This window comes from Phocoena sinus, chromosome 12, assembly GCF_008692025.1.
Source record: "Phocoena sinus isolate mPhoSin1 chromosome 12, mPhoSin1.pri, whole genome shotgun sequence".
NCBI lineage: Eukaryota > Metazoa > Chordata > Mammalia > Artiodactyla > Phocoenidae > Phocoena > Phocoena sinus.
In genome coordinates, this window is record NC_045774.1 from 40,239,962 (window position 1) to 40,265,814 (window position 25,853).

The 25,853-nt window shown below is 37.6% G+C and overlaps 1 protein-coding gene across 3 annotated transcripts in view; it reads left to right on the forward strand.

Moving 5' to 3' along the window:
* Positions 1-25,853, forward strand: part of TBC1D32 (TBC1 domain family member 32) — a 209,463-nt gene that overhangs the window by 152,061 nt on the left and 31,549 nt on the right. For 2 of the 3 annotated variants that reach the window (XM_032651612.1, XM_032651613.1), the window contains exons 28-31: positions 11,639-11,722; positions 22,004-22,073; positions 24,123-24,238; positions 25,044-25,198. In XM_032651612.1, coding sequence (XP_032507503.1) covers positions 11,639-11,722; positions 22,004-22,073; positions 24,123-24,238; positions 25,044-25,198 — 425 coding nt within the window. Of the gene's footprint in view, positions 1-11,638; positions 11,723-13,904; positions 13,951-22,003; positions 22,074-24,122; positions 24,239-25,043; positions 25,199-25,853 lie in introns of those variants that run through there. The other variant, XM_032651614.1, reaches the window with a different exon arrangement.

Below are 25,853 nucleotides of genomic sequence, written 5' to 3' on the forward strand. Positions count from 1 at the left end.
GCAATCAAATCGAGACATTAATTGAGAACAATCAACGTTATACCACACGGGAGATAGCCGACATAGTCAAAATATCCAAATCAGGCGTTGAAAATCATTTGCACCAGCTTGGTTATGTGAATCGCTTTGATGTTTGCGTTCCACATAAGCGAAAAAAGCCTTCTTGACAGTATTTCCACGTGAGCTTCTCTACTTAAATGTAATGAAAACATTCTGTTTTTAAAACAAATTGTGATGGGCAACGAAAAGTGGACCCTGTACAATAATGTGGAACGGAAGAGATCATGGGGCAAGCAAAATGAACCACCACCAACCACACCAAAGGCTGGTCTTCATCCAAAGAAGGTGATGTTGTGTATATGGTGGGATTGGAAGGGAGTCCTCTATTATGAACTTCTTCCAGAAAACCAAACGATTCCAACAAGTACTACTCCCAATTTAGATCAACTGAAAGCAGCGCTCAAAGAAAAGCATCTGGAATTAGTCAACGGAAAATACATAATTTTCCATCAGGGTAATGCAAGACTGCATGTTTCTTTGATGATCAGGCAAAACTGTTAACAGCTTGGCTGGGAAGTTCTGCTTCATCCTCCGTATTCACCAGACATTGCACCTTCAGATTTCTATTTGTTTTGGTCTTTACAAAATTCTCTTCATGGATCAATTTTCAATTCCCTGGCAGACTGTAAAAGGCACATGGAACAGTTCTTTGCTCAAAAAGATAAAAAGTTTGGGGAAGATGGAATTATGAAGCTGCCTGAAAAATGGCAGACGGTAGGGGAACAAAATGGTGAATATGTTGCTCAATAAAGTTCTTGGCGAAAATGAAAAATGTATCTTATTTTTACTTTAAAAACCGAAGGAGGACGGGTGCGGAGGGCAAAGCGGGGAGATTCCTGCACAGACGATCGGTGCTGACCGGCACTCACCAGCCCGAGTGGCTTGTCTGCTCACCCGCCGGGGCGGGCGGGGCTGCGAGCTGAGGCTCGGGTTTTGGTTTTGGACGGAGCTCAGGGAGAGGACTGGGGTTGGCGGCTTGAACATAGCCTGAAGGGATTAGTGCACCACGACTAGCCGGGAGGGAGTTCGGGGAAAAGCCTGCACCGGCCGAAGAGGCAAGAGACTTTTTCTTCCCTCTTTGTTTCCTGGTGCGCGAGGAGAGGGGTTTAAGAGCGCTGCTTAAAGGAACTCCAGAGACGGGCGCGAGCCGCGGCTAAAAGCGCGAACCCCAGAGACGGGCGCGAGCCGCGGCTGAGGGCGCGAGCCCCCGAGACGGGCGCGAGCCGCGGCTGAAAGCGCAAACCCCAGAGACGGGCGCGAGCCGCGGCTAAAACCGCGGACCCCAGAGACGGGCGGGAGACGCTAAGGCTGCTGCTGCCGCCACCAAGGGGCCTGTGTGCGAGCACAGGTCACTCTCCACACCCCTCTTCCGCGGAGCCTGTGCAGCCCGCCACTGCCAGGTTCCCGGGATCCAGGGACAACTTCCCCGGGAGTACGCACGGCGGGTCTCAGGCTGGTGCAACATCACGCCGGCCTCTGCCGCAACGTCACGCTGCCTCTGCAGCCGCAGGCCCGCCCCGCACGTAGTGCCCCTCCTTCCCCCATCCCCCAACCCCCGGCCTGAGTGAGCCGGAGGCCCCGAATCAGCGGCTCCTTTAACCCCGTCCTGTCTGAGCGAAAAAACAGACGCCCTCCAGCGACCTACACGCAGAGGCAGGGCCAAATCCAAAGCTGAGCTCCTGTGAGCTGTGAGAACAAAGAAGAGAAAGGGAAATCTCTCCCAGCAGCCACAGAAGCAGCGGATTAAAGCTCCACAATCAACTTGATATACCCTGCATCTGTGGAATACCTGAATAGACAAGGAATGATCCCAAATTGAAGAGGTGGAATTTAGGAGCGAGATCTATGATTTTTTTCCCTTTTCCTCTTTTTGTGAATGTGTACGTGTATGCTTCTGTGTGAGATCCTGTCTGTATACTCTTGCTTCCACCATTTGTCCTAGGGCTCTATCCGTCCATGACTTTTTTTTTAAAAATTCTTTTTCTTAATAATTAAGTTTAATTGTAATAACTTTATTATACTTTACCTTCGTTCTTTCTTTCTTTCCTTCCTTCCTTCCCTCCTTTAGACAACGAATCACCCCAAATTGAGGAGGTGGTCTCAGGGAGCAGGATTTATGATTTTTCCCCCTTTACCTCTTTTTGTGAAGGTGTATGTATATGCTTCTGTGTAAGATTTTCTCTGTATAGCTTTGCTTCCAACATTTGTCCTAAGGTTCTATCCGTCCCTTTTTTTTTTTTTTTTTTCTAAATATTTTTTAATTCAATAACTATATTATACTTTATTTTATTTTTACTGTATCATCTTTCTTTCTGTCTTTTTTCCTTCTTTCCCTCCTTCCTTCCTTCCTCCCTCCCTCCCTCCCTCCTTTCTTTCCTTCTTTGCTTCTTTCTTCCTTCCTTCCTTTCCTCCTTTCCTTCTTTCTTTACTCATACTTCTACTAATTCTCCCTACTTTTTCTCCCTTTTATTCTGAGCTGTGTGGATGAAAGGCTCTTGGTGCTCCAGCCAGGAGTCAGGGCTCTGCCTCTGAGGTAGGAGAGCCAACTTCAGGACACTGGTCAACAAGAGACCTCCCAGCTCCACATAATATTAAATGGTGGAAATATCCCAGAGACCTCCATCTTAACACCAGCACCCAGCTTCACTCAACGACCAGCAAGCCACAGTGCTGGACAACCTATGCCAAACAACTAGCAAAACAGGAACACAACCCCACCCATTAGCAGAGAGGCTGCCTAAAATCATAATAAGGCCACAGACACCCCAAAACACACCACCAGACGTGAACCTGCCCACTAGAGAGACAAGATCCAGCCTCATCCAGCACAACACAGGCACTAGTCCCCTCCACCAGGAAGCCTACACAACCCACTGAAACAACCTTAGCCACTGGAGACAGACATCAAAAACAACGGGAACTACGAAAGTGCAGCCTGCAAAAAGGAGACCCCAAACACAGTAAGATAAGCAAAATGAGAAGACAGAAAAACACACAGCAGATGAAGGAGCAAGATAAAAACCCACCAGACCTAACAAATGAAGAGGAAATAGGCAATCTACCTGAAAAAGAATTCAGAATAATGATAGTAAGGATGATCCGAAATCTTGGAAGTAGAATGGACAAAATGCAAGAAACAGTTAACAAGGACCTACAAGAACTAAAGATGAAACAAGCAACGATGAACAATGCAATAAATGAAATTAAAATCACTCTAGATAGGATCAATAGCAGAATAACTGAGGCAGAAGAACGGATAAGTGACCTGGAAGATAAAGTAGTGGAAATAACTACTGCAGAGCAGAATAAAGAAAAAAGAATGAAAAGAACTGAGGACAGTCTCAGAGACCTCTGGGACAACATGAAACGCACCAACATTCGAATTATAGGGGTTCCAGAAGAAGAAGAAAGAAAGAAAGGGACTGAGAAAATATTTGAAGAGATTATAGTTGAAAACTTCCCTAATATGGGAAAGGAAATAGTTCATCAAGTCCAGGAAGCACAGAGGGTCCCATACAGGATAAATACAAGGAGAAACACGCCAAGACACATATTAATCAAACTGTCAAAAATTAAATACAAAGAAAGCATATTAAAAGCAGCAAGGGAAAAACAACAAATAACACACAAGGGAATCCCCATAAGGTTAACAGCTGATCTCTCAGCAGAAACCCTACAAGCCAGAAGGGAGTGGCAGGACATACTGAAAGTGCTGAAGGAGAATAGCCTGCAACCAAGACTACTCTACCCAGCAAGGATCTCATTCACATTTGATGGAGAAATTAAAACCTTTACAGACAAGCAAAAGCTGAGAGAGTTCAGCACCACCAAACCAGCTTTACAACAAATGCTAAAGGAACTTCTCTAGACACGAAACACAAGAGAAGGAAATGACCTATAGTAGCGAACCCAAAACAATATATAAAATGGAAATAGGAACATACATATCGATAATTACCTTAAATGTAAATGGACTAAATGCTCCCACCAAAAGACACAGATTGGCTGAATGGATACAAAAACAAGACCCTTATATATGCTGTCTACAAGAGACCCACTTCAGAACTAGAGACACATACAGACTGAAAGTAAGGGGATGGAAAAAGATATTCCATGCAAATGGAAACCAAAAGAAAGCTGGAGTAGCAATTCTCATATCAGACAAAATAGACTTTAAAATAAGGACTATTAAAAGGGACAAAGAAGGACACTACATAATGATCAAGGGATCGATCCAAGAAGAAGATATAACAATTGTAAATATTTATGCACCCAACATAGGAGCACCTCAATACATAAGGCAAATACTAACAACCATAAAAGGGGAGATCGACAGTAACACATTCATAGTAGGGGACTTTAACACCCCACTTTCACCCATGGACAGATCATCCAAAATGAAAATAAATAAGGAAACACAAGCTTTAAATGATACATTAAACAAGATGGACTTAATTGATATTTATAGGACACTCCATCCAAAAACAACAGAATACACATTTTTCTCAAGTGCTCATGGAACATTCTCCAGGATAGATCATATCTTGGGTCACAAATCAAGCCTTGGTAAATTTAAGAAAACTGAAATTGTATCAAGTATCTTTTCCGACCACAACGCCATGAGACTAGATATCAATTACAGGAAAAGATCTTTAAAAAATACAAACACATGGAAGCTAAACAATACACTACTTAATAATGAAGTGATCACTGAAGAAATCAAAGAGGAAATAAAAAAATACCTAGAAACAAATGACAATGGAGACACAACGACCCAAAACCTATGGGATGCAGCAAAAGCAGTTCTAAGGGGGAAGTTTATAGCAATACAAGCCCACCTTAAGAAGCAGGAAACATCTCGAATAAACAACCTAACCTTGCACCTCAAGCAATTAGAGAAAGAAGAACAAAAAAACCCCAAAGCTAGCAGAAGGAAAGAAATCATAAAAATCAGATCAGAAATAAATGAAAAAGAAATGAAGGAAACAATAGCAAAGATCAATAAAACTAAAAGCTGGTTCTTTGAGAAGATAAACAAAATAGATAAACCACTAGCCAGACTCATCAAGAAAAAAAGGGAGAAGACTCAAATCAATAGAATTAGAAATGAAAAAGGAGAAGTAACAACTGACACTGCAGAAATAAAAAAAATCATGAGAGATTACTACAAGCAACTCTATGCCAATAAAATGGACAATCTGGAAGAAATGGACAAATTCTTAGAAATGCACAACCTGCCAAGACTGAATCAGGAAGAAATAGAAAATATGAACAGACCAATCACAAGCACTGAAATTGAAACTGTGATTAAAAACCTTCCAACAAACAAAAGCCCAGGACCAGATGGCTTCACAGGTGAATTCTATCAAACGTTTAGAGAAGAGCTAACACCTATCCTTCTCAAACTCTTCCAAAATATAGCAGAGGGAGGAACACTCCCAAATTCCTTCTACGAAGCCACCATCACCTTGATACCAAAACCAGACAAGGATGTCACAAAGAAAGAAAACTACAGGCCAATATCACTGATGAACATAGATGCAAAAATCCTCAACAAAATACTAGCAAACAGAATCCAACAGCACATTAAAAGGATCATACACCATGATCAAGTGGGGTTTATTCCAGGAATGCAAGGATTCTTCAATATACGCAAATCTATCAATGTGATAAACCATATTAACAAATTGAAGGAGAAAAACCATATGATCATCTCAATAGATGCAGAGAAAGCTTTCGACAAAATTCAACACCCATTTATGATAAAAACCCTCCAGAAAGTAGGCATAGAGGGAACTTTCCTAAACATAATAAAAGCCATATATGACAAGCCCACAGCAAACATCATCCTCAATGGTGAAAAACTGAAAGCATTTCCACTAAGATCAGGAACAAGACAAGGTTGCCCACTCTCACCACTCTTATTCAACATAGTTTTGGAAGTTTTAGCCACAGCAATCAGAGAAGAAAAGGAAATAAAAGGAATCCAAATCGGAAAAGAAGAAGTAAAGCTGTCACTGTTTGCAGATGACATGATACTATACATAGAGAATCCTAAAGATGCTACCAGAAAACTACTAGAGCTAATCAATGAATTTGGTAAAGTAGCAGGATACAAAATTAATGCACAGAAATCTCTGGCATTCCTATATACTAATGATGAAAAATCTGAAAGTGAAATCAAGAAAACACTCCCATTTACCATTGCAACAAAAAGAATAAAATATCTAGGAATAAACCTACCTAAGGATACGAAAGACCTGTATGCAGAAAATTATAAGACACTGATGAAAGAAATTAAAGATGATACAAACAGATGGAGAGATATACCATGTTCTTGGATGGGAAGAATCAACATTGTGAAAATGACTCTACTACCCAAAGCAATCTACAGATTCAATGCAATCCCTATCAAACTACCACTGGCATTTTTCACAGAACTAGAACAAAAAATTTCGCAATTTGTATGGAAACACAAAAGACCCCGAATAGCCAAAGCAATCTTTAGAACGAAAAAAGGAGCTGGAGGAATAAGGCTCCCTGACTTCAGACTATATTACAAAGCAACAGTAATCAAGACAGTATGGTACTGGCACAAAAACAGAAAGATAGATCAGTGGTACAGGATAGAAAGCCCAGAGATAAACCCACGCACATATGGACACCTTATCTTTGATAAAGGAGGCAGGAATGTACAGTGGAGAAAGGACAGCCTCTTCAATAAATGGTGCTGGGAAAACTGGACAGGTACATGTAAAAGTATGAGATTAGATCACTCCCTAACACCATACACAAAAATAAGCTCAAAATGGATTAAAGACCTAAATGTAAGGCCAGAAACTATCAAACTCTTAGAAGAAAACATAGGAAGAACACTCTATGACATAAATCACAGCAAGATCCTTTCTGACCCACCTCCTAGAGTAATGGAAATAAAAACAAAAATAAACAAATGGGACCTAATGAAACTTCAAAGCTTTTGCACAGCAAAGGAAACCATAACCAAGACCAAAAGACAACCCTCAGAATGGGAGAAAACATTTGCAAATGAAGCAACTGACAAAGGATTAATCTCCAAAATTTACAAGCAGCTCATGCAGCTCAATAACAAAAAAACAAACAACCCCATCCAAAAATGGGCAGAAGACCTAAATAGACATTTCTCCAAAGAAGATATACAGAATGCCAACAAACACATGAAAGAATGCTCAACATCATTAATCATTAGAGAAATGCAAATCAAAACTACAATGAGATATCATCTCACACCAGTCAGAATGGCCATCATCAAAAAATCTAGAAACAATAAATGCTGGAGAGGGTGTGTTGAAAAGGGGACACTCTTGCACTGCTGGTGGGAATGTGAATTGGTTCAGCCACTGTGGAGAACAGTATGGAGGTTCCTTAAAAAACTACAGATAGAATTACCATATGACCCAGCAATCCCACTACTTGGCATATACCCTGAGAAAACCAAAATTCAAAAAGAGTCATGTACCAAAATGTTCATTGCAGCTCTATTTACAATAGCCAGGACATGGAAACAACCTAAGCGCCCATCATCGGATGAATGGATAAAGAAGATGTGGCACATATACACAATGGAATATTACTCAGCCTTAAAAAGAAATGAAATTGAGCTATTTGTAATGAGATGGATAGACCTAGAGTCTGTCATACAGAGTGAAGTAAGTCAGAAAGAAAAAGACAAATACCGTATGCTAACACATATATATGGAATTTAAGGGAAAAAATGTCATGAAGAACCTAGGGGTAAGATAGGAATAAAGACGCAGACCTACTGGAGAACGGACTTGAGGGTATGGGGAGGGGGAGGGGTGAGTTTTGATAGGGCGAGAGAGAGTCATGGACATATACACACTAACAAACGTAGTAAGGTAGATAGCTGGGGGGAAGCAGCCGCAAGGCACAGGGATATTAGCTCGGTGCTTTGTGACAGCCTGGAAGGGTGGGATGGGGAGAGTGGGAGGGAGGGAGACGCAAGAGGGAAGACATATGGGAACATATGTATATGTATAGCTGATTCACTTTGTTATAAAGCAGAAACTAACACACCATTGTAAAGCAATTATACCCCAATAAAGATGTTTAAAAAAAAATAAAAAATAAAAACACTCCAAAAAAAAAAAAAAAAAAAAAAAAACCGAAGGAAACTTTTGGCCAACCCAATACATGATTTTTGACTGTGCAGGGGGTTGGCACCCCAATCCGCCCTTGTTGTTCAAAGGTCAACTGTATAGTTAAACTTCTGAAAATTTAAGACAAATCTTGAAAGCAGAGAGGGAGAAACAACACCATAGCTACAAGGGAAAATCAATGCAAATGACAGTGGACTTCTCCCCAGAAAAGATGGAGGACAGAGGAAGTGGCATGACATTATTCAAGAGCTGAAGGCAAAGAACTGTCAACCTGAGCTCTGTGTTTTTTGAAAGTAGCCTTCAGGAATATTGAGGAAATCAATACATTCTCAGGTGAAAAATATGTCACCAGCAGACCTACCCTAAATAAAGGAATTTTTCTACCTCTGTCATGTGCCTGCAACCTCCTGTTCGTCTATAATTGTACAAACTTTCTTTTAAAAACAAGGAATGAATATAAACTACTTGAGAACATTGAGAAAAATAGTCTGTGCTTATAATTTGTATAAAAAGTGAACATAGTTGGATGTGGTGAGATTGTAAAGTGCTTGAAACACATTAGTAGAGTTCTGACTTCATGGAGGGTAGAGAGATGAGAATTGTAAGTTCTGAATACTGAAGTGTTCAGGAACAAACATCTGGTGGTTACATGAAGGATGGTGATTGGGAAAAAATTGCACGCATAATGTAATTGTCTTGTGATCTGGTGATGTGCCAGCAGTGATAAAAGATGAAAGAATTAAAGAGTGAATCCCGGAGAAATTTTGTATGTTTTCAAACATTGAACTTTTTGGAACCAGCTGCTGTTGTGATGGCAATGCCAGGGGAGAAAACAGTCAATATCCAAGTATCCCTGAATAAGCTGCCTTCAGTTTTTCCTCATCAGTAAAACCCGTGTCCTCTTTTATTATATACGTATTATAAACCTTGGTTTCGTAGTCTACTAATGTCATGGTCCAACCCTAGGGAATAAGTATAATTAAAAGGACATCTCCTAATTTAAAGTCCTTTTGAAATTCCAGGTCTGTCATTTAAAATAAAAATCCATTTAAAACAATATTCTGAGGTTTACTTTCTGGATAGTAATATCCTAGAGTTAATTTACTCTTGAAGTTAAGAAATGTTTTATGTGAATTAATTTCCTTGAGTCACAGATAATGGAATTTTTAGTGAATTGACAGTCATACTGAGACAGCCACTGTAGTAATTATGCAGTTTAGCTACACTTACATTTGGTTAGTTAGAAAGATGATACCAATAAATTGTAGCCATGGCTTCAATTACCATATATGGATTAGTTTTTAACATTGTTCCATGGCTTAGCTTATCCCTCAAAATATTTGGAAGTGCATAGTGCTGTTCATATGGGTTGCTGGGAAAAGCAAAAATATTGGAATCAGCAGAAATTCAGAACCTTCTCTAGGTAGTTCAGTGATGTCATCCTTATATAGGATGCATAGAATTACTTTATAAGCCTCCAATATATTGATCTAATAACATAATTTCATATTTCAAGATCAGTGCTTGCTGGAAAGTAGTATGCTTTGCAGAGTCTGCAGTTAGTCTGGTGACTCTTAAGTTTCAAATCATTGTGTTTTAGCAGCTTCAAAGATGTGTATTTTGTCTTCATTAACATATGTTTAGCTGTCTGATGGCTAAACCTGATTTCAGGCATTGGATTCAAATAACTGTTTAGCAGTGTGCTGTGACTTTTCCCATTAACTCAGCCACTTTGCTTAAATGCATAATTTGTAACAAACATATGGTTGTGCTAAAATGAGAATAATTATAGTTGAATTTTAAATGGACATTTCCACTTAAAATTTTTATATAATCTTTGTTACTAATGTATATCTCACACCTTATTAGGAATGATTGTATCTAAATTTCATCGACACACTGAAAAATTATAATCTCAAGAGACAGCATTAGGTGACTTATAAACAAACATGTAGAAGTTGAAAGCTCTCACCTAAGGGCCATTATTTACATATAGGTTCATAGAAAAAAAATTTTGAAAGATTTCTCTAAGAGTGGGAGAATTTGTGCCTATGTATGTGAAGATAAAACCAATCTAAACAACTATAAGTTTAAATAATCTACAATACTGGTGTCCTTTCTGATCCTCGACTATTGCATTTTCATACTTTTAAATATTCATTTCAACTTGAAATCAGAATATGAATAGAGTTCCATGAATAAAAAATTTCATTTTTATCTTGAGATATAGCTCAAGCTATATCATGAGATGTAGCTTGTTAGGCCTATAGTTGTTGGAAAGCATATGTTATTCTTCTTTGACTTTAGATTTTTGACATGTTTAACACTAATTTTCCTTCATGAATTATATCTTTAAAATGCACTTGGATGTGAAAAAGGGTGCATTCAGTTAATACAGGCCATAGTCAGAATCCTGAATATAACTAGGGCACAATTTTAAAAGGTGACTAAAACTTACTTTCTGTAAGTGTAAGCATATCAGTTACCCTCCAGATATATTACTTTCCAGCAAAAATAATTCTAGATTGCATATTAATTATAATCCACCTGGTTATATCTATTTGGGAAGTAATATATGCAAATACTGTGGCATTATTTATATACTATTACATTGACAGGCATCTTTTCAACTTTTCTTTAAATTAATAAACTTAGAGCAGTTTTAGATTCACAGCAAAGTTGAGTGGAAAGTACAGAAAGTTCTCACATACGTTCTATCCTTACATATGTACAACCCCTCCCCCCCACTATCAACGTCTCATGCCAGAGGGGTACAGTTGTTACAACTGATGAACCTACACTGACATATCATTATCATCAGGAGTCCAAAGTTTACATTAGAGTTCACTCTTGATGTTTCACATTCTATGAATTTTGACAAATGTCATAGTAATGACACGTATCCACCATTGTAGTGTCTTACAGAAGAGTTTCACTGCCGTAAAACTTCTCTGCTCTGCCTGTTCATCCTTCCCTCTCCCCAGCCCCTGACAAGCCTACTTTTGATCTGCTTGCCTTGAACAGATACCGTCTGTTGCAAAGTACATAAAACACATAATATGTCCTGCTTTGAAAGGGATGTGAGCTATGCATTGATTCTGGTCTTGGAGCTCACATGATTTTTTTTCTGCATGTGTGAATGATGATGGTAAGATATTATAGCCTAGTTTGTGATTTTTTTCTGAATTGAAATCATTTAGCAAATTCTGAAGTAATCCTTAGAGGATCTAAAGATAACAGATGATTCTTTTCCAGTTTTATATTGAATAGGTTCTCAGTGAAGCTATTAAAATTTAGTTTACATTGGAAACATTGTTATGAATATTACAATGATGTTTTGAATTGGCCCCCCTTAAGAGCATAACTGTGAAGAAGCTCTGATGACTTTAACATCCTAATTATTCTCTTGTTTATTACAGCTTTAGTAGAATTACTTGAAAAATTTGTCCTTCATCTCTCTGAAAGCCCATCTGAATGCTACTTCCCCTCAGTGGAATATACAGGTACAGTTTAAACATTTTTGTATTTTGGAAAGTGCTCAATGTGCAAATAGATAATGTTTCATAGAGGAGTGTAATTAGACACAAATATGCACAAGGTTTTTTCACCCTAAAAAAATCTCTCCCTTTGTGCCATATACATTCCAGATATCTTTCAGTTTCTTCTGTGCAAATGTCTGGGTTTCCTTGTAACTTTCTAGCTTCGTTTTTGAGCTCTTTTTTTTTCTGTCTACCCATTAAATATTGTTTTTCCTTAAGGCAGTATCTTCCAATGTCTTTCACTCTTCTGTTTTTATCCACTAGGAGATGATTTCCTAGTGATCTCATCTGCTTGTACTGTTCTACCCACCTTATATATTGATGACTTCTAAATATACCTCTTCTACTCAAAGATCTATAAGCTTCATTCTCATATTTCCAGATGCTTAATTGGTAAACATCACCTGGATGTGCTAAAGAACCCTCAAGCTCAAAATGTCCACCTTCTTGTACATCACTGAGATACATCCTCCTCCTACACTGTCTATTTTTGTGGGCAGTGCAATCATCTGTCCATCTAAGCCAGGTTCCCCCCCAGTCACCAAACTGTATTCTGTGTTCTTAATATAGCTCAAATTTATCTACTTATATCTATCTCTACTCTTCTTTATGTTAGTTTAGGCCACCATTACTTTTTGCCTAGGTTATTACAACATTCTCTTTACCTGATGTCTCTAATTGAAGTCTCATTTCTTTTCAGAGGTATTCTTTATGCTGCTTTCAGAGTGACCTGTGAAGTGTAAATCTGACCCGCTCTTTCCTCTACCTCTTAGAAGCTTACCATTGACCACTGCATACAGTTTAATCTTCTTATCATAGTACCCAAGGCCTTATGTTACTCTTCTCCTTTCTTCTCTAGCATCATCCCTTTCTCTCCACGCCTCATATTTGTTTTTCAGGGGCACTAAACTATTAGCAGCATTGCCAACCTCACCCTCTCTTCTCCAAATACACATTCATTTATTCAACAAATGGATATTTTCCTCTGCTGTATAATAGAACTGCTGTAAGCACTTGGACACATCAGTGGACAAAAGAGAAAAAAGTCTTGCCTTTACAGAGTTTACCTTCTGATTGGAAGACAAACAATAAATAAGTAAAAAGATTCAGTATGTCAAGTGGTATGGTGGTAAGTGAGAAATGCAGAGCAGGGAAGGGGTCTAGGAAGTGCTAGTTGGGGGTGGCGGTTCCAGTGTTAAATAGTGTTCAGACCAGCAGAAATTGGGAGCAAGATACATGGATGTTTCCAGAGGGAGAGACTTCCAGCAAGTGACTAGGAAGGAGATTAGTACAGCTCAGAAGGAGTAGGGGGGAAGGATTGTTGGTGTTGAAGTTAGAGAGGAGAGGATGATATAGGTTTTTTGTTTTTTCTTTTTTTTTTTCTTTTGGCCATACTGCGTGGCTTGTGGGATCTTAGCTCCCCAACCAGGGATTGAACCTGTGCCCTCGGCAATGAAAGCACGGAGTCTTAACTACTGGACTGCTGGGGAACTCCCTGATCTAGGGTTTTTAAAGTCATTGCAAGGTCTTGAACACAGGAGTGACATGCTCTGATTTACATTTTTAAAAGATCACTATTGCTGCTGTATCAGGAAAAGACTGAAGAACAAAGGGCTAAAGCAGGGAGATGAGTTAGGAGGCTATTGAAAAGATGAAATGGCAGTGGCTTGGATAAGGATGTCAGTGGAGTTAGAAGTACTTGGATTCTAGGTATATTTTGAAAATAGGACCAACAGAATTGAGTAACAGACTGAATATGGGGTGGGAGAGAAAGGAGTCAAAAGACCCAAGTTATTGATCTGAGCCACTGGAAGGATGGGATTACCAAACACTGAGATAGCGAAGAATGGGTAAAGAATAGGTTTCAGAGAGGAGATTAGGAGCTTGCTTTTATGTTATGTTTCCAATACTTACTACACATTTAAGTAGACATGCTCTGTACATGTTGGCTGTTTGAATCTGGAATTTAGGGAGAAGGTAGGGCTGAAAATACAAATTACTAAATCATCAGCTTAGTATATAAAGCCAATACACATCTCTTTGTCATGTTTTTCTCATATTCTGACTTAATGTCTAATTCCTCACGTGACAGTACACTCCTGTAAGGTAGTTTCCTTGTCTTACCTGTCGTATCCTCTGCACCTAGAGTAACAGTGCCAATAAATGTTTGACAAATAAAGGAAGAAATGGGGCTTCCCTGGTGGCGCAGTGGTTGAGAGTCTGCCTGCCGATGCAGGGGACACGGCTTCGTGCCCCGGTCCGGGAAGATCCCACATGCCGTGGAGCGGCTGGGCCCGTGAGCCATGGCTGCTGAGCCTGCACATCCGGAGCCTGTGCTCCGCAACAGGAAAAGCCACAACAGTGAAAGGCCTGCATACCACAAAATAAATAAATAAATAAAAAATAAAGGAAAAAATGGATAGAAGAATGAAGGATAAAAGCTTTGTATACTGTGTCAACCAGTTGGTTTACTCTATTGTCTGTTAAAATTAAAGCACTTAAGATTTCTGAGCATTGATTTATCTTGTGCCTTAGGACAATGAATTTAGTAACTGTGTAAAGGGTGAAGAACTAAAATTTCCCAAAGGTGAATATCCAGTGCCTGGGGCTCAGTAAATGAAGACACAGTGAAGAAAAAGCAGAGAGGTAGCATAGGCTCATAATAGATCATCATGGGATATTGCCCCTCTTCCTCATAAGGGTAACATGACTTTTCTGTTTGCTAAAGAAACCATCCTTCAAATATGTGTTATTTATTCAAGTTAGACACAATGTGTCAAATCTCCATAAAAAGAAAAAAATTTTAAAGATACATTTTCAGTCTGGCTCAGACTAATTTTTTTAGCTCTGTTATTCATCACTGCCCAAATACATCCTGTGCATTCATATCACTGAACCTTTGTTCCTACTGTTCCCTCTGGAAAAACCTTTTCCTCCCCATGACACCCATATGATAATGTCCAACTGCACTGTGAAGTTGCAGCTAGAATGTCACCTACCTTCTTATTCCCAGTCAGAAGTCCCTCCTCTGTGCTCCTGTTGCATTCACATTAAACTACCATTTTGATATATATTATATTGTATATGGCTAATTTAAATTATTTCATTAGGTCTCAAATGCCTCTGTATCTTTAATATGGCATTTGAGATATTTTTATTGGGTTACATATACATACTGTTACATAGCATCCATATTCACACAGTACATTTGTATAACAATCCTAAATCTATTGGGATTTACAAAAATACATAGGAACATATACCTAATTAAATCATAGTGACATCTAATGCAGATTTGGGAAAGGGATAAAAGTGATCATAAGAAAATGAAAGCAAAGAAATGAGAGGAAAATACAAGGCAGAATTAAACAGAAATTAAGGTAGGTGAAGGGAATTGGTAACTATTGACCACTGCTTGTGAATTAAATAGAGTGCCGAGGCACCTGATGTGCATTATATCATTCAACCCTGTAACTACAGTTGCCCCTTGAACAACATGGATTTGAACTGTGCAGGTCCCCTTACAGGCAGATTGTTTTCAATAAATACATACTACAGTACTACCAATCCATGGTTTGTTGAATCCTTGGATGCCGAACTGGGGATAGAGAGGGCCAGCTGTAAAGTTATACTCGGATTTTTGCCTGCATGGGGTTGGCGCCCTAACCCTTGTGTTGTTCAAGGGTCAGCTGTACTCTCTGAAGTAGGCATACTCATCACATTTAAAATCAGGAAACTGAGGCTCAGAGGGAAGAAAAGAGAAATTGTCAAGAGAATTTTGAGGAAAAGCATCTGTGAAGAAAATTACAACTTTATGAACAAACCTTAAAAAGAGTGTGAAAAACATACAGGGATTAATGATCAAGTCTGTGAGTAAGAAAGGAAACAAGTAAGCAGTGGTGATCATGGAGATTTGCATGGCCAGGGTGGGTATCGGGCTTCCCTTGTGGCGCAGTGGTTGAGAGTCCACCTGCCGATGCAGGGGACATGGGTTCGTGCCCCAGTCCGGGAAGATCCCACATGCCGCGGAGCGGCTGGGCCCGTGAGCCATGGCCACTGAGTCTGCGCGTCCAGAGCCTGTGCTCCGCAACGGAAGAGGCCAGAACAATGAGGGCCGCATACCGCAAAAAAAAAAAAAAAAAAAGTGGGTATCTCTCGTCTTCAGTATGATGGTCTTCAAATTCTGCAGCTCACTTTAGCACATTGTTCTATTGGGTCGTATTTTCTATAGATAATTTAAAATTAACATGTTGTATATGTTATCTGAATGCTCAACAAGGCTGATTGCTCAGTGTACATGCATTTACTACCTCTGTTATATTTCTAAATTATGCTGAGGGAGATCTCAGATGTTGGCTTCGTTGAATGTATTAACTAGACAGATAAACCCTGAATGTGAATTTAAATTCTTTAAAGGCTCCAGCGGAACAGCTATCCACTGGCGTTGTAGAGTACAGATGAAAGTAAAGTGGCTTCCTGTTGATTGATTGTTATCCTTTATCATTTATTTTTTGGCTGGTGGAACAGTGGTTTGCTATTATAAAATTTCACTCTATTTACTTTAAATAACCAAAAACCATGTTTTGATATAAAAGATGTTTCAAAGCAGACACTGGATAGATATATTCAATGTTTTTTCTTGTTTCTTGGAATGAGAAATTGATTGGCTTCTTAAAAATGACAGCTTGCTAAACCCTAAGGTAGCTGAAATTAGAATAACACAGTCATCCATCTGTTGTTAGCTCCCTCAGGATGTCAATCCATTATAAAATTTGCAAATTCTGGAAAAATCAAATTAGTTTGGCTGTTTATCACCTTAAAGAAAGAGGACAAACGGATAAAGTTCTGCACACTTGTGGTTTGTAACTCCATACAAGTATCTTTCCAAATCCTAACAGGCATTAACCATTTGTCAGCTCATTTCCCTGGGATGAGTTGGAGATTTTTTCCTTCTGCATTTGCTTCTTTGAAATGATAAATTAAGTAGTCCTTTCAGGGTGGTAAATATTTTAATTTTATCCTTTTTCTCTTTATGTTATTAATCAAAAGTTTGGAAAAAATATCAGAATATCATTGTTTCACCTTTTGATTAATATATACAGTTAAATATCCATTATACTTCCTTTGGGTATTCAGCAAATATGCTCTTTTCTGTTTTGCATTTATGGAGCGTGTTTGTGAGTATGGTCAATAATTGGCAAGGAGGTATATAATATGAATGACCCTGTCCTCAAGGAAGGGAAATAGGACATATACCTAAAATGATGAATTAAATAATTTGCAGCGTATGGTAAAATAGAAAATAAAGAAATGGAAAACTGACATTTTTCAGCTGGCTACTTTGTTTCAGGCAATGTGCTAGAGCGTTTAAGTATGCTATTTGAATTGAGGTTTTGTCAAATGAGGGGTTGTGTGGTATGTGCCACAGGTGTTCAGTGGAAAGAGTGACCAGTGTTGACTAATGCCATTATGGAAGATTAGGGGAGGAAGCAATGATAGAGCAAGAGGAGTGGCACTAGTGCAGCCTCCTGGGCTATTACAGCTGAAAGAAATAGGAGAGGCGAAGAGTCTGGCAGGCAAGGGCAATTGTATAATCAAAGACGTGGAAAAGAGTAATGCTTTTCTCCAAATAGTGCTGACTATATCACGTGGGATGCTGAGACTTAGGCTAGTTTACTGGTCATAAGGAATTAAATTTTATGGCAGTAAAAATTGAATAAAATGGCTAGATAACCACATGTTTAAAAAGAAGCAACAGAACCTTCAGGCTTACTTTGGGGAAGGAAGAAGGTAGGAGGAAATGGACTGACTGGTTGGTTTCTTTGGGTGGTGAGAGTTCTCTGGCTTTACTGCTGATATAGCAGGGCTTCAAGAGATTCAGTCAACAGCCAAGCTGTAACTGCTCCTCTAATACTGGATTTGTCCCCCAGTGGAGATACGGTTTATTCTTCTGAAAATTTATTTAGTTTCGCACTATTAGCCAAGTGCCAGGCAGAATAGATTTAATTTCTTCTACCACTGCTCTGTGCTAGCTTTCCAAATTAAAAGTAGAACAGAATGTATTACCAAAGTGAGTGATTTCAGTCAACATTCAGTTAATTTTTTCAACTCATTTTGTTTTGAGACTATTATATTTATAATGAAAATGATTGGTTATTGCAAATAATTAATGCTGAGATTGAATTAGGCATTGTTGAGTAAGGTAAGTCTGATGCTATAGGTGTCATTGTTTGGTTGGCCTTTATTCAGTAACTTATTTTATTGTGCTTCACAGTGACTCTGGGGTATCCTTTTGTTTCTTGATTTCAATATACAGAAAATTGTTTGTTTATTTATGGCTGCACTGGGTCTTCGTTGCTCCATGCTGGCTTTCTGTAGTTGTGGCGAGTGGGGGCTATTCTACTTGGCAGTGCACTGGCTTATTGCGGTGCCTTCTCATTGCAGAGCACGGGCTCTAGGCGCGCGGGCTTCAGTAGTTGTGGCTTGTGGGCTGTAGAGCACAGGCTCAGTAGTTGTGGTGCACGGGCTTAGTTGCTCCTCGGCATGTGGGATCTTCCCAGACCACGGCTCAAACACATGTCCTCTGCACTGGCAGGTGGGTTCTTAACCACTGCGCCAGCAGGAAAGCCCCAGAAAAAATTTTTAAGTTCATATCTATTTCCATCTCCACCTTGCTTCTAGTTTGATACGTAAAGCACAATTTTTGTTGTTCATTGGATGTTTGTTCATTTATTCGTTCATCTACTCATTCATTCACTCAATGTTTGTTAAGCACTTATTACATATCCCACACACTATTGTGCACATTTCAGTAAATCACTGGTTACCGGTGATGCATCAGAGTCCCCTGAAAACATCCATTTTTATCATTAAATTTTACTTCATCATTTTGCGCCATCAATTTTATTTCTGAAGATTTTAATTTCTGCTTCATAAATTGTTTTTAGTCCAGATTAAATGTAACAAAGATTATTTCACTGAACTTTTGTAGCCCAAGATCCATTTCTACTTGTCAGGTTGTCATATTGTATGTCAAATACAGATTTAAACATGAAGTCTCTTTTTTAATATATACCTGTGAACCATTTTCTGACTTCATTACTGCTTCAAGAAACTTTTCATTTCTTCTTTTTCTAACGGAATTTTATTCACTCTCAAGTCACCTACATCTGTATCATATTAGTGATTTTTTGAGTGGATATTTGTTTTGGTCTGCTTAATACCTCATATATTCTCCTTTAAAAGTCTTTTTGGAGATTTAACTGATACCTTCTTTAAAGTGAAATGTGTGGAGCAAGGTATCACTGTCCAATTATAACTGTCTCTAAAGTTCAGTTTTATTCCTTTAAGGATCTCAACTTCAATGCACAAGAAGTAAGCTGTAGAGGTCTTCTAAAAAGACAAATGACTGAACAGTCACCTTCCGCAATCTTGTTCAGTAGTCTGGAGTATTTATTTTTACTTTTAAAATGCTCCTCCGAGGATTTTGATATACAGCCACAATTGGAAAACATTATCTGTTGAAATGTGCAGAGTTAAGTTTTTACTCTGAAGGTACAGAATCATAAGCTTTTAGAGGGAATGGACTTGGGAAATTATTCCTACAACATCAGGAAACTTATCTGTCATCTCAGGCCGACAGCTAGGCCACTCTGGAAAGACGCTATTCTTCCATGGTGAAGAACTAAGAACTTGAACCTTATGTAAATATTCAGTGTCATAGTCTTTTTGGGCAAATTCTCTCATCTTGATTCTTGACTTTATTCCATTCTTTACTGTAATGGTAGAAGGTACTCTGATCTATAGAATCCATGACATTGGGAATGCCCATTCTTAGCACTCTTAGTTCACTGCATACTTCTCCTCTATTGTGAAGATATCTATATGTATTCTACTTTCCAAAAGGGAAACATAAGTATTATTTTAAGCATACAAATCTACATATTAACAAAGATATTTCTTATGCTTAATAATCTAATTTTACGTGTACTACATTCTAAGTGTTATCAACTAATCTAACTTAACATTGGTAGTAGCTTATAAAATCACTTTTGTCATTATATCACATTATGATAGTTGATAAGTAGGTCTGTTCCATGGCTTTAGCAATATATAAAGTCAATGTTTATTTTATTGAAACTATTGAAATTTTGCAAAATCAGCCAATGTCACTGACACTACAGCACTAAAGTTTTACATTATTTAAACTTAGGAAACTAAGAACTTGAAATTATGGTGAGCATATGAATGATGATTAATAGTTTTTAAATATTGGTCATTATTTTGTGAGTGAGAATAATTTGTGGTATATGTTTTAGTACCAAGTGATAGAAACCCAAATCAGACTTTTTTCTTTTTTTGTCTAAGCAGAAAAAGAGGCAGAATCATTGGCTCATAGTATTCAGTAATAGTGTAAAGCTGTCCTTAGCAATTTGTCTCCTTTCTATGTCTCTCCCTTTCCTTGTATTGAATATATTGGATTCATTTTTCTCTACTGGAGACACAGAGTACCTCATAGCCCTGTAATTAAAGGCGAGGGCATTGTGGGGGAATACCATCTTCACGCTAGTTTGAAAAATCTGGGGAAGACATTGCTCAGCCTGTTGCTAGGAGAAGGACAAAACTGGTATCCTTCTTCCTTAGGGACAGAAGGTACATCTGTTAGAGTAAGAGTTATGAATAGCAAGGAATTCTAAGCTATATGAACTGTAGCTTAATTGCTATCATTATAGGTGAAATTCAGCAATATTGCTGAGACCGTATTCTGATCTAGATAAGTAAAACTCAGATGTAGCTTATCAAGAAATTAACTGACACCTATCTTTTAAATTTTTAATTTATTTTTCTTTAAGAAATCACCCCTCTAGGCTAGATAGGTGACCAACCAGCCTGGTTTGCCTGGGACTGTGAGGGGTTCCTGGGCCATGAGACTAAGTGCTAAAACCATGCAAGTCCTAGGCAAACTAGGAGAAGTAGGTTACCTTTACCAAGAGTGCTGAAAGATGAATTGTTGCTTTAAAGAGTAGATGTTTGATAACCGTGATGTTTACTTTGTTCTTCCCTATCTCTGCAGATCTCAAGGCTACCCATATTTTAAGGTTCAGTTTAAATGCCACTTCTTCCCAATCTCTGCCTCCTATGAATTCATGTAATTCTTTATCTGCACCACTCTTGTTCCACTTTGTGCTTTAAAACATCTTTGTCAGAGTTATCTATATACACATTTTATCTCTGACACTACAGGCAAAGTTCTTTTAGGGCATGATGTATGACTTATCTTTTATCCCTCATAGATTCTAGTGTGGTGCTCCACACTTTATAAGAAGGGATTTATTAAAAGTAATGAATAAATTCATGAGTTAAGTAGGTATATTGTTAATAATATGAGATGTACCAGTGTGTAATGGGAAAAAAAAAACTGCTGATACAGAATTCAGAAAACCTAGCTTTTGCCCCTCCCTATCATTAGATAACTCTGTGATTTTGGACAATTTCCTTATTTGTGTGTGTGTGTGTATCCGCACACACACTGTGCACACACTATAGTTTCTTCAGGCAAAAATTGAAAGTTTCAGCTAGATCCCCCTTGTTATCTAGTGATGCTTTTGAGTGTTCATGCTTAATTTGGTCATCCAGTGTTGTCAAAGACTAATCCAAACTTTCAGCCTCTCCTGTAGTCCTCTGTACTGTACAACCCCTTCACTTTTGGTAGATGATCACACTTCATACCTCACAGAGAAAATCTGCCTGCGGGAAGAAACTTGTTCAGTCCACCCTCGTACATTGCTGTACATTATATGTAGAATAATATCAATTATTCCTTCCCTGACACTCACGTGTAAATCTTTAAGAAGTAAACAGACATACTTATCTATATTTGTAATTCAAAATCTTATATATGCATTGCTTGATGAAAGTACAGTATTCTAGACTATTTTTGTGTTAACAGCTTTTGTGTCCTGAAAACCAAGTAAAAGTAGATTGTTTTAAAACTATGATTATTTGTTTTGTACTTAATATACTTTTAAATGCTTTTTTTAAGAGAAAAGTTATTTTGTAAAAAGTTTCCTGTTAATTCCTTTGAAAAATGTAACTGACAGCTCTTAAAAGAACAGGATTCATCAGTGTGTTTTCAAAATTTACATTAAAATATGTAAAAATATTGCTTTCATCAATTTTCAATTAAAATGTGATTATTATGCAGAGTTTTATGATGTTTATAACCCAGTGTTCTGTTGTTTATAGCTACTGATGCAAATGTGAAGAATGAAAGTCTTTCATCTGTGCAACAGCTTGGCGTTAAAATGACTGTCAGGTATATTATAGGGAAATATCTCCCTGTGCATTTCTAGAATTTGTTTTGTCTAGCTGATGTGTGCTTAATAGTATTTAATTTAACAATCAACTATTTTGTATGCTTTAAATGCAGAGTTTGTCATTCAGAAAATAATAACTTTGTTTTGAGGATATTGGCATATGATTGAATTACCCTTGCAGGTAAATCAGTTACAGTTCATTACTACTTCATAGGCTAACTACAACGTATTTAAGTCTCTATGACTGTCAGATTTTTTCCAAAAATAACATTTTAAAAATCAGCACATTGGTAGCACAATCATACCATTTTCTAAAATATGTTTAGTTTTTACTGTCAGGATATAGTTATGAGTACAAAAGTACCTTAATGTAGATGCAGAAGTTAAAATGAATAGACCAATTATAGTAGTTTGAATTTTTTGTACTGAAATTATAATTTTCAAAAGAAATGGACAAGCGGAACAGACTGAGAGTTAAGGTCTGAGTCCTTGAACTCCTCTTTTTCTTGATTATTGCATGGGAATCTTGATAGTCCCATTCTGTCTACTTCATTGGGTCATCTTCAGAAGCAAGTGTAAAAAAGATGCATGTGAAAGCTTTTAAAAAAGACTGTTTGGGGCTTCCCTGGTGGCGCAGTGGTTAAGAATCCACCTGCCAATTCAGAGGACACGGGTTCAAGCCCTGGCCCGGGAAGATCCCACATGCCGCAGAGCAGCTAAGCCCGTGCGCCACAACTACTGAAGCCCATGCACCTAGAGCCCATGCTCCACAACAAGAGAAGCCACCGCAATGAGAAGCCCGCGGACCTCAAGGAAGAGTGCTCCCGCTCACCACAACTACAGAAAGCCCACGTGCAGCTACGAAGACCTAACACAGCAAAAAATATGTATATAATAATAATAACAATAAAAATGAAAAAGACTGTGTAAATCCATAGCATTATAACAAAAACTATGATAGTAATTCTAGCTCACCCACCTATATCACATAGGGTATATAACCCATTGGTTATGTTTTGTGACCCTGTACCCGCCTTTTATATTGTAATGACCTATTTCCATTCTGAAATGGAAACCATAGATAATATGAGCAGTCTAGTCACATATATTTTTTTAATTCAACATAATGTCTTACTGTTAAGAGATAACCAAAGTGATTTATAATGAAACATTTGTATACTACTGCGGTGCCAGTAGTGAGACAATAGCTGGCACCCATTTAGAATCGTTGTAGCTGTGGCAGCTACAAATAGACTGATTTTATTTTGGTGCATCAAATATTACAAGAGGGTTGCCACTGGCAAAGTGACTTTGCAAAATGGTGAACAAGTCTTAGTAAAGCTTCAATCAAAGCAAAAGAACTATCTTTCCCTAACTTACACATGGTTTCATTCAGTGTATAATAAAATATATGACTAATATTTTATGATTTTATATGAAACAGAATTAATTTCAGATAATTATAAACAGATTTTTCATCTCTGCAAATGACAGGCAGGACATTTACAAGTTGTTACTGTGCAGGACTGACTGTCCCATGTCTAACCTCCTGGCCCTTACTCAGCAACTATCTGTAGTCCCCCAGTCACTATGACAATCAAAAGCACTCCCGTAAATTTCCAAACTAGCCCCTGGGGGAGGTGCCACCCTCATATAGAACCATCGGGCTGTATGAACTCTAAACTTAACATGTCAACCTAGCCTGTGAACATTCCGTGTTTTAGATTAAATTCAGGAAAAAATGCTTATATTCTACTACTCATCTATAGTACCCATGTTTTGTTCTTTCACAACCATTTCATTTTCCTTTAAAGTTGTTGTATTTACCAGATGAATACTGCTAATTCCAATAGATCATAATTATCAGGTACATATACTGAGTGTTATTCTTTCATAAGTGCTCTGTATAACTAGTTATGCTAAAAGTAGAAATTTGAAAACTTAAAACCATGAGATCTCAAGAGAACTACACTTTGATGAATGTTAAAAAAATGAATTTACAATGCAGGGCCTGACATTTTTTCATTATGTTTTCTGGGCTTTTACAGGTATGGCAAGTTCCTCAACCTGTTAAGAGATGGTGCAGAAAATGATCTTACCTTGGTTTTAAAGCATTGTGAGAGATTCCTGAAACAGCAGCAAGCTTCTGTAAAATCTTTTCTTCATATCCTTTTCGAATAATTGACAGTACTTGAACTCTCTTCATATGTTTTTCAGAATTCTTTGATGGGGTACTTTAATACATTAATAGGAAAAGAATACTTTAACCTATATTAGTGATTTGTTATGATATACCTTTATGGTATTTTATTCTATATTTTAAATATGTACTTCATTAGTCTGAGTAGTAATTATTAAATTTTATTAGTTGAATCTTAAATGAATAAGTAAAGTTATTAGAATGTATTTTCAGTTATATATAAGGAGGTTTTAAAAATAGGTTTAGTAAATCAGTATAATACTCTAGATTTAGTAAATCTAGAATAAGAATAAAACATGCATTTATTTTATTTGAATTGGTTATCTTTCAGAAATAGGGTTTGACTTTAAGAAAAAGTGTATACAGATCTTTTGCATTACTGAATTCTCAACATGTGTGGATTTTTTTTTATACTTGATTATGCTAATAATTTGGCAGACAACGTAAACTAGAGAAAGGATGGTACTATTGTGTTAGTGACTTGAACAGTGTGTTTCCACGGAACAGATAGTTTTTCCTCCCGTTGCTGGTGCTGTTGGCCTCCACTGGGCGTGTCAGCGCACATGTTACATTAAAATAGTCACTGTGCAAGTGATTTATTAATAAAGTTTGATTTTATATCAATAGCTTATAAATTGGTTGAAGACAAAAGGACTAACTATCCTTAGTCTCTCCTTCCTGAGATTGTAGAAATGAATATTTATGGAGTTCTTATATCTCACCATGTTAAGATAAACTATTATAAAAGTTCCTTAACTGTGCTTTTCAGTCTGCTTGCAGGGGAGTTACACTGGCCATGACTGGTTTGTATCTTCTTTGTTCATAATAATGTTGGGGGACAAAGACAAAACATTCCGATTTCTTCAGCAGTTCTCCAGGCTTCTGACTTCTGCTTTCCTTTGGTTGCCAAGACTACATATTTCTGTAAGACTTTTTAGTCTATTTTTAAAGGAGCATTTTAACTTTTAAGGAAAATCCTATTTAAATTCATTGGGATCTTATTATTTTATTTGTAGAGTGCGCTATGTACTCAATATTCGTTTTCTATCTGAATGCAATTTTGAGTGATTCCTTTTGAAGATATAGATTTGGCATTTTCTCGAATACTTGCTGTCTTACCTAATGGTAACTGAATGAGAGATTAGTGATAATAGGTGCATTATTAAATTTTAAACTTGTCATTTAGTAAATTATAAAATTCCATATATAAAAAGAAAACTATTGAATGGATATTTTTATTCTTGCTCTGTTAGAAAGAATCTCTGGTTAAATTATAGTATGAGAAAATAATAAGTTGGAATTGTATCCATATTGTATAGAGGAAAAGCACACTAACTTTATATACATTTTGGAAATCTATGATGAGTTTTGATTAAGGTAGTATAGTGTATTTTTAAAGATTTTACTAGTTCCATGAGATCCAAGTTTAAAGGTAAGTGCATCCCTCTATTAAAGTCTCTGTATTTTGTTTTACTACTGTACTTAGTGCACTTAAGACCTCCAACTTGGGGAAACTGTCCATTAAAACAAGCCATGCTAATGCTTCCAAACCTTTTTCATGACATGTTATCCTGGGACA